The sequence below is a fragment of the Cherax quadricarinatus genome, chromosome 43 (genome assembly GCF_038502225.1).
Source record: "Cherax quadricarinatus isolate ZL_2023a chromosome 43, ASM3850222v1, whole genome shotgun sequence".
Taxonomy (NCBI): Eukaryota; Metazoa; Arthropoda; class Malacostraca; order Decapoda; family Parastacidae; genus Cherax; species Cherax quadricarinatus.
In genome coordinates this window covers 10,422,790-10,439,476 of record NC_091334.1, presented here as the reverse complement: position 1 = coordinate 10,439,476, position 16,687 = coordinate 10,422,790, and the positions used below count along the sequence as shown (strand labels likewise).

The 16,687-nt window shown below is 43.1% G+C and overlaps 1 protein-coding gene across 2 annotated transcripts in view; it reads left to right on the top strand.

Annotated features, from left to right (window-relative positions):
* LOC128694252 (solute carrier family 23 member 1-like) overlaps positions 1–16,687 on the top strand; it is a 41,948-nt gene that overhangs the window by 8,172 nt on the left and 17,089 nt on the right. For both annotated transcript variants that reach the window (XM_070093570.1, XM_053784278.2), the window contains exons 4-10: positions 25–182; positions 798–1,000; positions 10,746–10,872; positions 11,201–11,321; positions 11,911–12,052; positions 12,175–12,288; positions 12,901–13,040. In XM_070093570.1, coding sequence (XP_069949671.1) covers positions 25–182; positions 798–1,000; positions 10,746–10,872; positions 11,201–11,321; positions 11,911–12,052; positions 12,175–12,288; positions 12,901–13,040 — 1,005 coding nt within the window. The remainder of the gene's footprint in view (positions 1–24; positions 183–797; positions 1,001–10,745; positions 10,873–11,200; positions 11,322–11,910; positions 12,053–12,174; positions 12,289–12,900; positions 13,041–16,687) is intronic.

The window sequence follows — 16,687 nt, the reverse complement described above, 5'->3', positions numbered from 1 at the left end:
CATGATATCCTGGCTTCGTTTCAGCACTACTTGACGATGGCAGGAGGCACTGTGGTGATCCCTATCATAGTGGCGTCGTTCTTGTGCATGCCTGAGGACGAGTCTGCCCGAGGAGCACTCGTCTCCACGGTCTTCTTTCACTCAGGCCTCGTCACCCTCCTGCAGACAACCTTCGGCGTCAGGTACTGCTGAGGCAGGGTTTCCAATACTGCTGAGGCAGGGTTTCCAAGAGGAAGCTAGCTGAGGGAAAGTTTACATCACGAGTACTGTTGAGGGAGGGTTCCTTCACAGATATTAATGGAGGGGCCCCTCACAGATATTAATGGAGGGCCTTTCACAGATATTAATGAAGGAGGGTCCCCCTCACAGATATTAATGAAGAAGGGCCACCTCACAGATAAAAATGAAGGAGGGCCACCTCACAGATATTACTAAAGGAGGGCCCCTCACAGATCCTAATGATGGAGGAGTCCTCATAGATATTAATGGAGAGGCCCCCTCAGACATTAATGAAGGAGGGCCCTCTCATTTATTAATGAAGGAGGGCCCCTCGCAGATATTAATGGAAAGTCCCTTCAGATATTAATAGAGGGCTCCTCACAGATATTAATAAAGGAGAGCCCCTCACAGATATTAATAAAGGAGGACCCCCTCACAGATATTAATAAAGGAGGGCCCCCTCACAGATATCAATGAAGGAGGGTCCCCCGTCACAGATATAAATGAAGGAGGGTTGCTATCCTCGTTAAACCTGTTGCTCCTAAAAGAAAAGTAAGCCGCTTCCTCACCTTCACCAGGCTACCCATCATCCAGGGCGGAGACTTCGCCTACGTGGTGCCCACCATCGCCCTCCTGACGACGGTGTATGAGCCATGCGATGCCCTGCCCCTGGCCAACCTGACGGCGGCGGCCAGGCAGGAGGTATGGCAGGTCCGGCTCAGAGATATACAAGGATCCATCGCTGTCGCTTCGGTGTTCCAGATTATCCTTGGCTTCACAGGTGAGGAGAAAGGTTATCCTGGGTTATACTAAGTTATTCTAAATTAAATTCTAAATTAGCAAAATCTGATGAACCCCAACTCCCACCAACAGAAACAGCAAACAGACTCAATGATTTCTTCTCCACTATAGGTCAAAACCTTGCCAATAATATCCCTAGCTCAGACACCCCACCAAATGACTACCTCACTGGCAACTACCCGAACACACTGTTCCTAGCTCCGACTAACCCATACGAAGTCTCCCTTATTATCAACGCACTGAAAAACAAGGCAGGAGATTTAAATACCTTACCACCCTTTATATACAAAAAAGCGTCACAAGTACTATCACCAATCATTGCAACACTCTTTAACAAATCCATTGAATCCTCCACCTTCCCTACAGTTCTCAAAATAGCAAGGGTCACCCCGATCCATAAAGGAGGAGACCAAACAGAGTTGAATAACTATAGGCCAATATCCAATTTACACCCTCTCTCAAAAATATTCGAAAAATTAATTCATAAACGAATCTACTCCTACCTCATCTCCCATAACATTCTCAACCCCTGCCAATTTGGATTCAGGCCTAATAAAAATACTAATGATGCTATTATACACATGCTAGAACATATATACACTGCAATAGAGAAAAAAGAAGTCCCACTGGGGATCTTCATTGACTTACGTAAAGCTTTTGATACAGTTGACCATGACTTGCTCCACGTAAAATTGTCACACTATGGTATAAGAGGGCACTCCCTCAACTACCTCAAGTCTTACCTCAGCAACAGAAGCCAATATGTGTACGCAAATGGGGCAAGCTCTTCCGCACAACCAATTACAGTTGGTGTCCCACAGGGAGGTGTCCTTGGCCCTCTTCTCTTTCTCCTATACATAAATGACCTACCAAATGCTTCGCAATTACTGAAACCCACACTATTTGCAGATGACACTACATACGTCTTCTCTCACCCGAGCCCAGTCACGCTAGCCAATACTGTAAACACCGAATTACAGAAAATATCTACCTGGATGAGGACTAACAAACTTACACACTAAACATTGACAAAACCTACTTCATTCAGTTTGGTAACAGAGCTACAGATGTACCTCTTAACATAACGATAAACAGATCACCTATCACAAAGCTAACAGAGGGAAAATTCTTAGGAATCCACCTCGATAATAGACTCAAATTTCATACACATATACAACAAATTTCTAAGAAAATTTCCAAGACTGTAGGCATACTATCGAAGATACGGTATTATGTTCCACAGTCAGCCCTCCTATCTCACCTATGGAATTTGTGCATGGGGCTCAACAACAACTAACCATCTCAGACCACTAATTACCCAACAAAAGGCTGCAGTTAGAATGATAACAAATTCTCACTACAGGCAGCACACTCCACCAATATTCAAAACACTCAACCTACTCACCATACAAAACATCCATACTTATTATTGCACTTATTACATACATAGAACACTTAACTCTGATATTAACCCTCCCCTCAAACATCTCCTTGCCAACCTCAACAGAACACATGACCATAACACAAGGCACAGATCACTCTTTGATGTTCCTCGTGTCCATCTCACACTATGCAAAAACTCAATGCACATAAAAGGCCCTAAAATCTGGAATTCATTACCTGTAAATATAAAAGAAACACTACCTGTTTATAAATTCAAGTCTCTTCTCAAAGTTCACTTACTCACTCAAAACCAAATAAATACTGAATAACTGAACCTTATAAATTGTATATCCTAAATGTTACTCACAATTATATCACACAAATGTTAAACCTAACTTTTTTTTTTTTTTTTTTTTTTTAAATACACTACCTAACAGAATACTCCATTCTACTGAATGAACAGCAGTACATGCAACCATATGACCTGTCTTTGTAATACTCATTTGTATTTTATAGTTAGCTGTTTACAATAATGTCTTATCACTGATTTCATCATTGCTTAGTTAATCTTAAGTTAATTTTAAGCCAGCCCGTAATGCTATGCATATAAGTGGCTTTGGCATGCTGCTCTTACCTGTATTTTTTTTTTGTACCTCTGTATGTATGCTAAAATTTATAAATAAATAAATAAATAAATAAAAATATTCGTAATGTGTGTGTGTGTGTGTATTCCAGAGAGAATTCTCGCGCTTGTTGCTGGGACAATTCTGATGTGTGTGTTGCAGGGATAATTCCGGTGTTGTAGGGATAATTCTGGTGTGTTGCAGGGGCAATTCTGGTGTGTGTGTGTGTTGCAGGTTTAATTCTGGTGTGTTGCAGGGGCAATTCTGGTGTGTTGCAGGGACAATTCTCGTGTGTATTTCTGGGATAATTCTGGCGTGTTGCAGGGATAATTCTGGTGTATGTGTTGCAGGGATAATTGTGGTGTGTTGCAGGGATAATTCTAGTGCGTGTGTGTTGCAGGGATAATTCTAGTGCGTGTGTGTTGCAGGGATAATTCTAGAGCGTGTGTTGCAGGGATAATTCTCGTGTGTGTTGCAAGGATAATTCTCGTGTGTGTTGCAGGGATAATTCTCATGTGTTGCAGGGATAATTCTCGTGCGTGTTGCAGGGAAAATTCTCATGCGTGTGTTGCAGGGATAATTCTCGTGTGGTGCTGCTGCATACTCCAGTAGGGGCCTGACGTACACGGTGTAGAGAGTCTTAAACGATTCCTTACTGAGGTATTGGAAAGCTATTCTCAGGATTGCCAGGCGCCCATATACTGCAGCAGTTATCTGGCTGATGTGCTCCTCAAGACATGTGCTCAGTATTATACTCACCCCAAGATCCTTTTCCTTGAGTGAGGTTTGCAGTCTTTGGCCATCTAGCCTATACTCTGTCTGCGGTCTTCTTTGCCCTTCCCCGATCTTCATGACTTCACATCATCCGCAAACAGGGACACTTCTGAGTCTATCCCTTCTGTCATGTCATTCACATATACCAAAAACAGCAACGGTCCTAGGACTGACCCCTGTGGAACCTCGCTCGTCAAAGGTGCCCACTCTGATACCTCGTCATGTACCATGACTCGTTGTTGGCTCCCTGTCAGGTATTCTCTGATCCACTGCAGTGCCCTTCCTATTATATGTGGCTGTTCCTCTAGCTTTTGCACTAATCTCTTGTGAGGAACTGTGCTGAACGCCTTCTTGCAGTCCAAGAAAATGCCATCTACTCATCCCTCTCTCTCGTGTCTTACTTCTGTTACCTTGTCATAAAACTCCAGTAGGTTTGTGACACAGGATTTGTCTTCCATGAATCCGTGCTGATTGTCGTTTATAGCCTTGTTCCGTTCTAGGTGTTCCACCGCTGTCCTCCTGATAATATTCTACATGACATTGCATACTATACACGTCAGTGACACTGGTCTGTAGTTTAATGCCTCGTGTCTGTGTGTTGTGTGTGTGTGTGTTGTGTGTGTTGTGTGTGTTTGTGTGTGTGTGTGTGTGTGTGTGTGTGTGTGTGTGTGTGTGTGTACGTGTGTGTGTGTGTGTGTGTGTGTGTGTGTGTGTGTTGTGTGTGTGTGTGTGTTGTGTGCGTGTGTGTGTGTTGTGTGTTGTGTGTGTGTGTGTTGTGTGTGTGTGTGTTGTGTGCGTGTGTGCGTATGCTTCCAACTGTGTCTCCGTGTTGTTGTGTCCAGTCTCTGGAACATCCGGTCTTTGTCCACCTTGTCAATTCCTCTCAGTATTTTTTAAGTCGTTATCATGTCCCCCCTATCTCTCCTGTCCTCCAGTGTCGTCAGGTTGATTTCCCTTAACCTCTCCTCGTAGGAAATACCTCTTAGCTCTGGGACTAGTCTTATTGCAAACCTTTGCACTTTCTCTAGTTTCTTTACATGCTTGGCTAGGTGTGGGTTCCAAACTGGTGACGCATACTCCAATATGGGCCTAACGTATACGGTGTACAGGGTCCTGAACGATTCCTTATTAAGATGTCGGAATGCTGTTCTGAGGTTTGCCAGGCGCCCATATGCTGCAGCAGTTATTTGGTTGATGTGCGCTTCAGGAGATGTGCCTGGTGTTATACTCACCCCAAGATCTTTTTCCTTGAGTGAGGTTTGTAGTCTCTGGCCCCCTAGACTGTACTCCGTCTGCGGTCTTCTTTGCACTTCCCCAATCTTCATGACTTTGCACTTGGTGGGATTGAACTCCAGGAGCCAATTGCTGGACCAGGTCTGCAGCCTGTCCAGATCCCTTTGTAGTTCTGCCTGGTCTTCGATCGAATGAATTCTTCTCAACTTCATGTCATCTGCAAACAGGGACACCTCGGAGTTTATTCCTTCCGTCATGTCGTTCACAAATACCAGAAACAGCACTGGTCCTAGGACTGACCCCTGTGGGACCCCGCTGGTCACAGGTGCCCACTCTGACACCTCGCCACATACCATTACTCGCTGTTGTCTTCCTGACAAGTATTCCCTGATCCATTGTAGTGCCTTCCCTGTTATCCCTGCTTGGTCCTCCAGTTTTTGCACTAATCTCTTGTGTGGTACTGTGTCAAACGTCTTCTTGCAGTCCAAGAAAATGCAATCCACCCACCCCTCTCTCTCTTGTCTTACTGCTGTCACCTTGTCATAGAACTCCAGTAGGTTTGTGACACAGGATTTCCCGTCCCTGAAACCATGTTGGCTGCTGTTGATGAGATCATTCCTTTCTAGGTGTTCCACCACTCTTCTCCTGACAATCTACTCCACGACTTTGCATACTATACATGTCAGTGATACTGGTCTGTAGTTTAGTGCTTCATGTCTGTCTCCTTTTTTAAAGATTGGGACTACATTTGCTGTCTTCCATGCCTCAGGCAATCTCCCTGTTTCGATAGATGTATTGAATATTGTTGTTAGGGGTACACATAGCGCCTCTGCTCCCTCTCTCAGGACCCATGGAGAGATGTGTGTGTGTGTGTGTGTGTGTGTGTGTGTGTGTGTGTGTGTGTGTGTGTGTGTGTGTGTGTGTGTGTGTGTGTGTGTGTACGTGCGCGTGTGTACTTGTGTGTACGTGCGTGTGCGTGTGTACGTGCGTGTGCGTGCGTGTGTGCGTGCGTGTACGTGCGTGTGTGTACGTGCGTGTGTGTGTACGTGCGTGTGTGTGTACGTGCGTGTGTGTGTACGTGCGTGTGTGGACGTGCGTAGGCCAATAAGCCTTACCTCCATAGTGGGAAAATTTATGGAATCAATAATTGCCGAAGCAATTCGTAGCCATCTTGATAGGCACAGATTGATTAATGAATCTCAACACGGTTTTACAAAGGGGCGTTCCTGTCTTACGAATTTACTAACTTTTTTCACTAAGGTGTTTGAGGAGGTAGATCATGGTAATGAATATGATATTGTGTATATGGACTTCAGTAAGGCTTTCGATAGAGTTCCACACCAGAGGCTATTGAGGAAACTTAAGGCACACGGAATAGGAGGAGAAATTTTTTCCTGGGTAGAGGCATGGTTGACAAATAGACAGCAGAGTTTGCATAAATGGGGAGAAATCAGAATGGGGGCACGTCACAAGCGGTGTTCCTGAGAGGTCAGTGTTGGGCCCGTTGTTGTTCACAATTTACATAAACGACATAGATGAGGGAATAAATAGCAACATAAGCAAATTTGCTGATGACACCAAAATAGGCCGTCCAATTCATTCTAATGAGGACACTAGAGCACTCCAGGATGATTTGAATAGACTGATGCAATGGTCGGAGAAGTGGCAGATGCAGTTTAATATTGACAAATGCAAAGTTCTAAATGTTGGACAGGTAAATAACCATACCACATATAAACTAAATAATGCATATCTTAATACTACTGATTGCGAAAAGGATTTAGGAGTTCTGGTTAGCAGTAATCTAAAACCAAGACAACAGTGCATTAGTGTTCACAATAAAGCTAACAGAATTCTTGGCTTCATATCTAGAAGTATAAATAATAGAAGTCCTCAGGTTGTTCTTCAACTCTATATATCCTTGGTTAGGCCTCATTTAGACTATGCTGCTCAGTTCTGGTCACCGTATCACAGAATGGATATAAATGCTCTGGAAAACGTACAGAGGAGGATGACAAATATGATCCCATGTATCAGAAATCTTCCCTATGAGGATAGACTGAGGGCCCTGAATCTGCACTCTCTCGAAAGGCATAGAATTAGGGGGGATATGATGGAGGTGTATAAATGGAAAACAGGAATAAATAAAGGGGATGTAAATAGCGTGCTGAAAATTTCCAGCCAAGACAGGACTCGCAACAATGGTTTCAAGTTGGAAAAATTCAGATTCAGGAAGGAATAGGAAAGCACTGGTTTGGTAATAGAGTTGTGGATGTGTGGAACAAACTCCCAAGTACAGTTATTCAGGCTAAAACGTTGTTTTAAAGATAGGTTAGATAAATACATGAGTGGGTGTGAGTTGGACCTGACTAGCTTGTGCTGCTGGGTCTGGTGCCGGGGGGGGGACATGGACCTGCTCCGCATGGTTCAGCAGGCCTGTTGCAGTTCCTTCTTTATGTTCTTATGTGTGTGCGCGTGTGTCTGTCTTTGAGAAAGGGAGGGGGCGCCTGGTTACTTCATGTAGGCTACGCTATACAACTCTTCAAGGTGTTTAGAATTCTCTCTATTCCTAATTAACAGTGACTATTATAATACTGGTGTACACGAGATATTTATTAAAACACTCACAGTACTCTCAACATGATCCACTAGTAAATTACTTTATATTACGCTAGGCTCCACCACTCTTTTGAAATATATTATTACAATTATCACCCACTTTATTCTGGATTAAGTATGTACCAACAATTATTATATTATTTACTGATACACGTGATATATTTGAAAAACAGTCATAGATACACTCAGCACTGCCCATGTTTTTTAGTCACTGTTTATGTTATGTTAGGCTGCTACTCCACTTTTCTGAAGCATTTTTTAATTATGTGTAATAATAATTATTATATTGGTTATTAGCGTATATTAGATCCTTTAAGGACACAACTACACACATCACTGCCCGTCTACTGCAAAATTAATTCTGATTAATTAGTTATCTTAATGACTTACTAATATTCTATTAAGGCTGCCCCTTATTTATCCCCTGGCACTCGAAGATAGGGAGAGTGATTAAAGATAGGGAGTGATCAAAGATAGGGAGAGTGATCAAAGATAGGGAGAGAGTGATCAAAGATAGGGAGAGTGGTTAAAGATAGGGAGAGTGATCAAAGATAGGGAGAGAGTGATCAAAGATAGGGAGAGTGGGGTCAAAGATAGGGAGAGTGATCAAAGATAGGGAGAGAGTGATCAAAGATAGGGAGAGTGATCAAAGATAGGGAGAGTGATCAAAGATAGGGAGAGTGATCAAAGATAGGGAGAGAGTGATCAAAGATAGGGAGAGTGGGGTCAAAGATAGGGAGAGTGATCAAAGATAGGGAGAGAGTGATCAAAGATAGGGAGAGTGATCAAAGATAGGGAGAGTGATCAAAGATAGGGAGAGTGATCAAAGATAGGGAGAGTGATCAAAGATAGGGAGAGAGTGATCAAAGATAGGGAGAGTGGGGTCAAAGATAGGGAGAGTGATCAAAGATAGGGAGAGAGTGATCAAAGATAGGGAGAGTGATCAAAGATAGGGAGAGTGATCAAAGATAGGGAGAGTGATCAAAGATAGGGAGAGTGATCAAAGATAGGGAGAGAGTGATCAAAGATAGGGGGAGTGATTAAAGATAGGGAGAGACAGTGATCCTACACAACCAGCTGAAGGAGACAAAAAACAAAACACTGACCATATTGTTTCCAGATATAGATGAGACATCGATGTTTGGAGTCACATCTGAGTTAGATCCTTCTTATTGACTTCTGATCATGTCGTCCGATGTCTATATCACTTATCTTATTATGCTCTTCTTATCATACATTACAGTTCTGACAGAAAATCCCAGTAATACCCAGATATTTACTATATTCCCCTCACATCTGACAACATCAAATGCTGGAGATTATGGTTACTTGGCTTTATCTCTCTTTTTCAAATCCCTCATTAATCGCCTTATCAATGACCAGATATTTACACTTCTTTTTATTTAGGTAACAATCTTGATCTGTTGTTAATAATTGATTATTTTATCACTTTTAGTGTCAACACAGCCGCCAGCAACACTGACCAGCTGACTCTCACCTTCCAGTCAACAACATCCAAGTTCAATTTTAAATCTTAAATTATTTGACCTTATCACATTTTTCATGCTCTGGAAACCTTATTAAAGTCTTGTAGGTATATTCACCGACTCTGTGACACACAATAACCACTGACACTATCCTAGGAACGCAACTACAGCACTAAATACCTGGAGCACCGATTAACTACACTGCCTCGCTCGTAGTCACCTAATTGTGGTTGCAGGGGTAGATTCATAGCTCCTGGCCCCGCCCCTTCACTGGTCGCTACTAGGTCCACTCTCTCCCTGCTCCATGAGTTTATCATACCTCTTCTTAAAGCTATGTATAGATCGTATGTGTGTGTGTTGCTGGGATAATTCTCGTGTGTGTTGCAGGGATAATTATTGTGTGTGTTACAGGGATAATTCTCGTGTGTGTTGCAGGGATAATTCTCGCGTGTGTTGCTGGGATAATTCTCGTGTGTGTGTTGCAGGGATAATTTTTGTGTGTTGCAGGGATAATTCTCGTGTGTTGCAAGGATAATTCTTGTGTGTTGCAGGGATAATTCTTGTGTGTGTTGCAAGGATAATTCTCGTGTTGCAGGGATAATTCTCGTGTGTGTTGCAAGGATAATTCTTGTGTTACAGGGATAATTCTTGTGTGTGTTGCAAGGATAATTCTTGTGTGTATTACATGGACAATTCTCATGTGCGCATTCCAGGGATAATTCTCGTGTGCGTTGCAGGGATAATTTTGTGTGTTGCAGGGATAATTCTTGTGTGTTGCATGGATAACTATCGTGTATGTTGCAGGGGAAATTCTCGTGTGTGTGTATTGCAAGGATAATTTTGTGTGCTTGTAAGTGTGTTGAAGGGATGTGTGTGTATGCATTCCAGGGATAATTCTGTTTGTGTGTTGTATGAATAATTTTGGTGTGTATGTGTTGCAGAGATAATTTTGTGTGCTTGTTTGTATTGCATGAATAATTCTGGTGTGTGTTGCAGGGGTTAATTCTAGTGTGTGTGTTGCAAGGATAATTTTGGTGTGTGTTGCAGTGATAATTCTCGTGTATGTGTTGCAGGGATAATTCTCGTGTGTGTGTTGCAGGGATAATTCTCGTGTGTTACAGGGATGATTCTCGTGTATCAGGGATGGTTCTCGTGTGTTGCAGGGATAATTCTCGTTTGTGTTGAGGGATAATTCTCATGTGTGTGTGTTGCAGGGATAATGCTCCTGTGTGTTTGGAAGGATAATTCTCGTGTGTGTGTGTGTTGTAGGAATAATGCTCGTTTGTGTGTGTGTTGCAGGGATAATGCTCCTGTGTGTTGCAGGGATAATGCTCCTGTGTGTTGCAGGAATAATGCTCCTGTGTGTTTGGAAGGATAATTCTCGTGCGTGTGTGTGTTGCAGAAATAATGCTCGTTTGTGTGTGTTGCAGGGATAATGCTCGTGTGTGTTGCAGAGATAATTCTCGGGTGTGTTGCAGGGATAATGCTCGTGTGTGTTGCAGAGATAATTCTCGGGTGTGTTGCAGGGATAATGCTCCTGTGTGGTGCAGGAATAATGCTCGTGTGTATGTTGCAGAGATAATGTTTGTGTGTGTGTGCGTTTCAGGGATCATCGGGATAGTGTTGAGGTGGATCACGCCTCTCTCTGTGGTACCTACCGTCACTCTGGTTGGCCTCTCACTCTTCGACGTTGCGGCCACCAAGGCTGCGCAACACTGGGGCATTTCAATCCTGTGAGTTCTTCCTCAAATACCCTCTTTTTTCTTCACGTGTTCAGATTTTTTCCTTTCCGTCCCTTCCATTCTGCAGCGTAACAGCGCAATAAACTCAACGCTATGTCTGCCCGAAGTTTTCTGCTTAACAACGGCTTTACTTAGAATGTATCTGGAGGGGGTTTTGGGAATCAACGCCTCGTGACCCGGCGCATGACCAGGCCTCGCTGTGGATCAGGCTTTCCACAAAGTTTGCAATAAATTCTGCCTAAATTTCGTAACGATTATGTCCGCTTTTGGGAATAAACAGTTTAATAAGTTAACAATATTAATGTATACTTTTTTTCAGAACAATAGCGTTGATATTGTTGTTCTCCCAGTACATGAGCACAGTGCCGCTACCAGTACCAGTACTGACGAAGGACTGCAGGTTCAAGCTAGCCAAGTCTCAGGTCTTCAAGTGTTTCCCGGTAGGTCCTGCTGCAGGTAAATGTTTCACACTCTGGCACAAATATTAACATGTCTTGCAGTTAATATAGTTTCATATATATTGATCTAACTTTACTAATATTGTCCTTTGGTGCTTCGGAATAAATATTTCTTCATATTTATACTGTTATATACTCGTATATACACTGGCGCCCTTCCCTTCACTCTCCTGTGTGACTAGTTAGTGGTGCAAGTCGGACCCGAAATGCGGGTTACTTGTGCATTCTTTATATATTACTGATCTGTTCTTTCTGTTTCGATAAAATGCAAATTGACAGGCATATTTTTCTGTCTCATGAATATGTAAGGTGATATGTAAATGTTTATGTATCCTGTGTTTGGCACTTTGTGGTTAACATTACTGTCTAGATAGTCTTGTACGTAACCTCAATGATAATGTGCGACTCACGATCATATGTACCTGGGCTTGATACTCGGATAGGACTGGACGTAAAGGCAAGCCTCCTTACACCCGCTGCTGCAGCTGGCATGTAGGTAAGTCACCTACCTGCATCACCTGGCTAGTTAACTATCTGACTGCCTTCTGTTTCTGCGTGGCTGCTGCTGTAGGTGCTGCTGGCGGTGCTGGTGTCATGGACACTGTGTGCTATCCTCACCACTTACGACCTCCTCCCTGAAGGATCTCCAGCCCGTGCTGACGCTACGCGAGGCCTCCTGCAGAAGTCTCCGTGGTTCAGGATTCCCTATCCTGGTGAGCTCAAGATCCTGTTTGTGTTTCTCTCCAGCAGTATTCACAGGTTTCATTCCCGCAAACATCTTATCATATCCCATATGATATTACCTGACCTTAACTTATTATGTGTTTTTGAACAGGGCAGTGGGGGTGGCCGAGTGTGCGGGCGGCGGGGGTGGTCGGCATGCTGGGTGGCGCTGTTGCTTCAATCATAGAGAGTATCGGTGATTACTATGTCTGTGCCAAGATAACAGGTAGGTCAATAACATAACAGGTAGGCCAATAACATAACAGGTAGGTCAATAACATAACAGGTAGGTCAATAACATAACAGGTAGGTCTATAACAAGATAACAGGTCAATAACATAAGAGGTACGTCAATAACATGATGACAGGTAGGTCAATAGCAAGATAACAGGTAGGTCAATAACATAACAGGTAGGTCAATAACATAACAGGTAGGTCAATAACAAGATAACAGGTAGGTCAATAACATAACAGGTAGGTCAATAACATAACAGGTAGGTCAATAACAAGATAACAGGTAGGTCAATAACATAACAGGTAGGTCAATAACATAACAGGTAGGTCAATAACATAACAGGTAGGTCAATAACATAACAGGTAGGTCAATAACAAGATAACAGGTAGGTCAATAACATAACAGGTAGGTCAATAACATAACAGGTAGGTCAATAACATAACAGGTAGGTCAATAACAAGATAACAGGTAGGTCAATAACATAACAGGTAGGTCAATAACAAGATAACAGGTAGGTCAATAACATAACAGGTAGGTCAATAACATAATAGATAGGTCTATAACAAGACAGAGGCACTAAAGCACTGTTGTTGTTGTTGTCAGGGGCGCCGCCCCCACCCGTGAGTGCCATTAACCGCGGGGTGGGCGTGGAGGGCGTGGGTTGCCTCCTAGCTGGACTCATTGGCACCGGAAATGGCACTACTTCCTGCTCCCAGAACATCGGTGTTATCAGTGTTACCAAGGTGAGGGTGTTATCAGTGTTACCAAGGTGAGAGTGCCATCAGTGTTACAAAGGCGAGGTGTCATCAGTGCTACCAAGGTGAGGTTGTGTCATCAGTGTTACCAAGGTGAGGTTGTGTCATCAGTGTTACCAAGGTGAGGTTGTGTCATCAGTGTTACCAAGGTGAGGTTGTGTCATCAGTGTACCAAGGTGAGAGGTCATCAGTGTTACCAAGGTGAGGGTGTCATCAGTGTTACCAAGGTGAGGGTGTGTCATCAGTGTTACCAAGGTGAGGGTGTCATCAGTGTTACCAAGGTGAGAGGTCATCAGTGTTACCAAGGTGAGGGTGTCATCAGTGTTACCAAGGTGAGAGGTTATCAGTGTTACCAAGGTGAGGGTGTCATCAGTGTTACCAAGGTGAGGGTGTGTCATCAGTGTTACCAAGGTGAGGTTGAGTCATCAATGTTACCAAGGTGAGGGTGTCATCAGTGTTACCAAGGTGAGGGTATCAGTGTTACCAAGGGGAGGGTGTCATCAGTGTTACCAAGGTGATGTTGTGTCATCAATGTTACCAAGGTGAGGGTGTCATCAGTGTTACCAAGGTGAGAAGTCATCAGTGTTACCAAGGGGAGGGTGTCATCAGTGTTACCAAGGGGAGGGTGTCATCAGTGTTACCAAGTTGAGGGTGTCATCAGTGTTACCAAGGTGAGGGTGTCATCAGTGCTACCAAGGTGAGGGTGTCATCAGTGTTACCAAGGTGAGGGTGTCGTCAGTGTTACCATAGTGAGAGGTGTCATCAGTGTTACCAAGGTGAGAGGCGTCATCAGTGTTACCAAGGTGAGAGGTGTCATCAGTGTTACCAAGGTGAGAGGTGTCATCAGTGTTACCAAGGTGAGGGTGTCATCAGTGTTACCAAGGTGAGAGGTCATCAGTGTTACCAAGGTGAGGGTATTATCAGTGTTACCAAGTTGAGGGTGTTATCAGTGTTACCAAGGTGAGAGGCTTCATCAGTGTTACCAAGGTGAGAGGCGTAATCAGTGTTACCAAGGTTAGAGGCATCATCAGTGTTACCAAGGTGAGATTGTGTAATCTTTTTTTTATATTTTATTTAATACACTACATAACAAGAATATGAAACCCTGTGATCAAGGGTGAAATATTGCCCATCACAACCCTGATATATGACACACACGAAGGATAAACATTACACTCACGATAAACATATAAACATATGAACAACCTAATATTAACTATAATAAGGAAAATAACCTACACCTTAAACACAATACAATAAAAATTCCCACTTCTACCTAAACACACACATTACACACCATATTAATGATATGTTATTAGAACCCGCCCATACATATACATACATGGATAGGTACACAAAGATAGAATGCATGTGGTTATAAACATTTCTCAGTAGTAGTACCAGTTCCAGTAACCAGTGTACCGGTAGATGACTCAATACCAACCGTCTCTGCGTGAATCACTGTCTGTATTCATATCGTGCTGACCACAGCAGTATTTCAAACACCCCCTCACATATGGGTACTGGGGTTAGTTAGTCTGACGAGAGTGAGCAAGGAGGCAGGTCACGGCTGTTTGGCGCTACCCACACTATCCGTAATATACGTACTTCCAGCCTACGTGAGTATTTCTTTACCCTATCCACGTGTTCGAACCCCACATGATACATTAACTCAGCCTGACACTACTCCAAGACATGGAGAAAAGACACCATGCATAACACAAAGCTGACCTAACAAGTAACCCACAAACAAATACATCATCAACTAATACAATGGTTGCAGCATACAATAGTGTAGACACCATGCCACCTACCCCCACTAACCCCCCCTCCCCCCTCCCCAATGAAAAGGTAAACCAACTGCCTCATATAATTTGCATAAGAACACACACACACAATAATTAACCATAGACCTGCATGTTTGTACTGAATATCTTCAGTACGAAGGTGTACAGCCACCAACACTGACATTACAAGTATACACATTATACACACAGCTTACAGAACGAGGGGAACCTAGTTCCTATATCCATATATTCACACACATTCATACACACACACACACAGCTCGGACTCGACCCCCGCAACCTCAACTAGGTGAGTACACACACACACACACACACACACACACACACACACATATATGTATATGTATATATATATATATATATATATATATATATATATATATATATATATATATATATATATATATATATATATATATATATATATATATATATATGCGCAAAACAACCACCGTGAAAGAATAGAGAAATTCAAAGCGCTTTCTTGACTACTCACATTATCAAGAATAATGTGAGTAGTCAGGAAAGCGCTTGGAATTTCTCTATTCTTTCAGAGTGGTTGTTTTGCATATATATATACATATATATATATATATATATATATATATATATATATATATATATATATATATATATATATATATATATATATATATATATATATATATATATATACATACATACATATATATACATATATACTCACATATTCACATACATATACACACATACACATATATACAATTGTATATATCACATTACCTATGAGAAAAGCATCTCACACGCATACAACCTTTCCATATTTTTATTAAACATCTCACACAGTTTACATGAGTCCTTACACATGGTCACCTAATTGACGAATTTACAATAAAAGAACAATCTCTCATACCCCGTCCCCCCCCAAAAAAAAAAAAATAAATAAACACATTAAATACACACGCTACAAACTGTAACAGGACCTATACCCCGTCCCCAATACCCTAACAACCTACACACCATAATACACCATGTCTCTGTGTTTAACATATAATAGGTTCGTCCATACACACACACACACACCAACCCCCCCCCAGGAGAGACCAGCCCGCCGCATCCCCTGACCCCCCTCCCTCCCTTACATGTTCAATAGAACCCCCACCGTCAAACTACGATAGCTTACAGGGAAAAAAAACCATACTACGGGCGGGGATAGAACCCGCGATCAGAGAGTCTCAAAACTTACAGGGAAATCCCACTCCCACCGTATCCCATAAAGAGCCCGATTTCTGCACAGTGTACGATAAAAGGTTGCCGCCAACACCTTTCTACGCATCCCCCCCTCCACCTGACCCCTCATCGCCCAAGACACAAACACAAAATCCACGATGAGGTACGCCACAGCTCGCTGCACAGGGACACCCACCCCTCCCACATCCAAACTCAATGCCCGCAAAACCGAAATCCCACCCCCCACCTATCTTACTACCCTCCCCATCCACTCCCGTACGTCTCCCAACCTTTCCCAAAAATACACTGCATGAAAACCTGTATCCTCTCCCCCACAAACCCCACACAAGCCCTCTTCCCTAATCCTCTGGTCCTGGAGAACCTCACCTGATGGCAGGATGCCGTGGAGTTACCCGAACATACATAACCTCCCGCTCCCGTGGCGTGGCCGTATTCGGAGCCTACACAACCTACCCCAAATATCCCCCCATGCATACATCGGATACACTCCTTCCACTATTGCCACCTCCCTCTCCCCCACTGCTTTCTCTATAACCCCCAGCCACATGTGTTCTGCATCCCTAGCATACAAAAGCACCCGTATCCTCACACGCATGC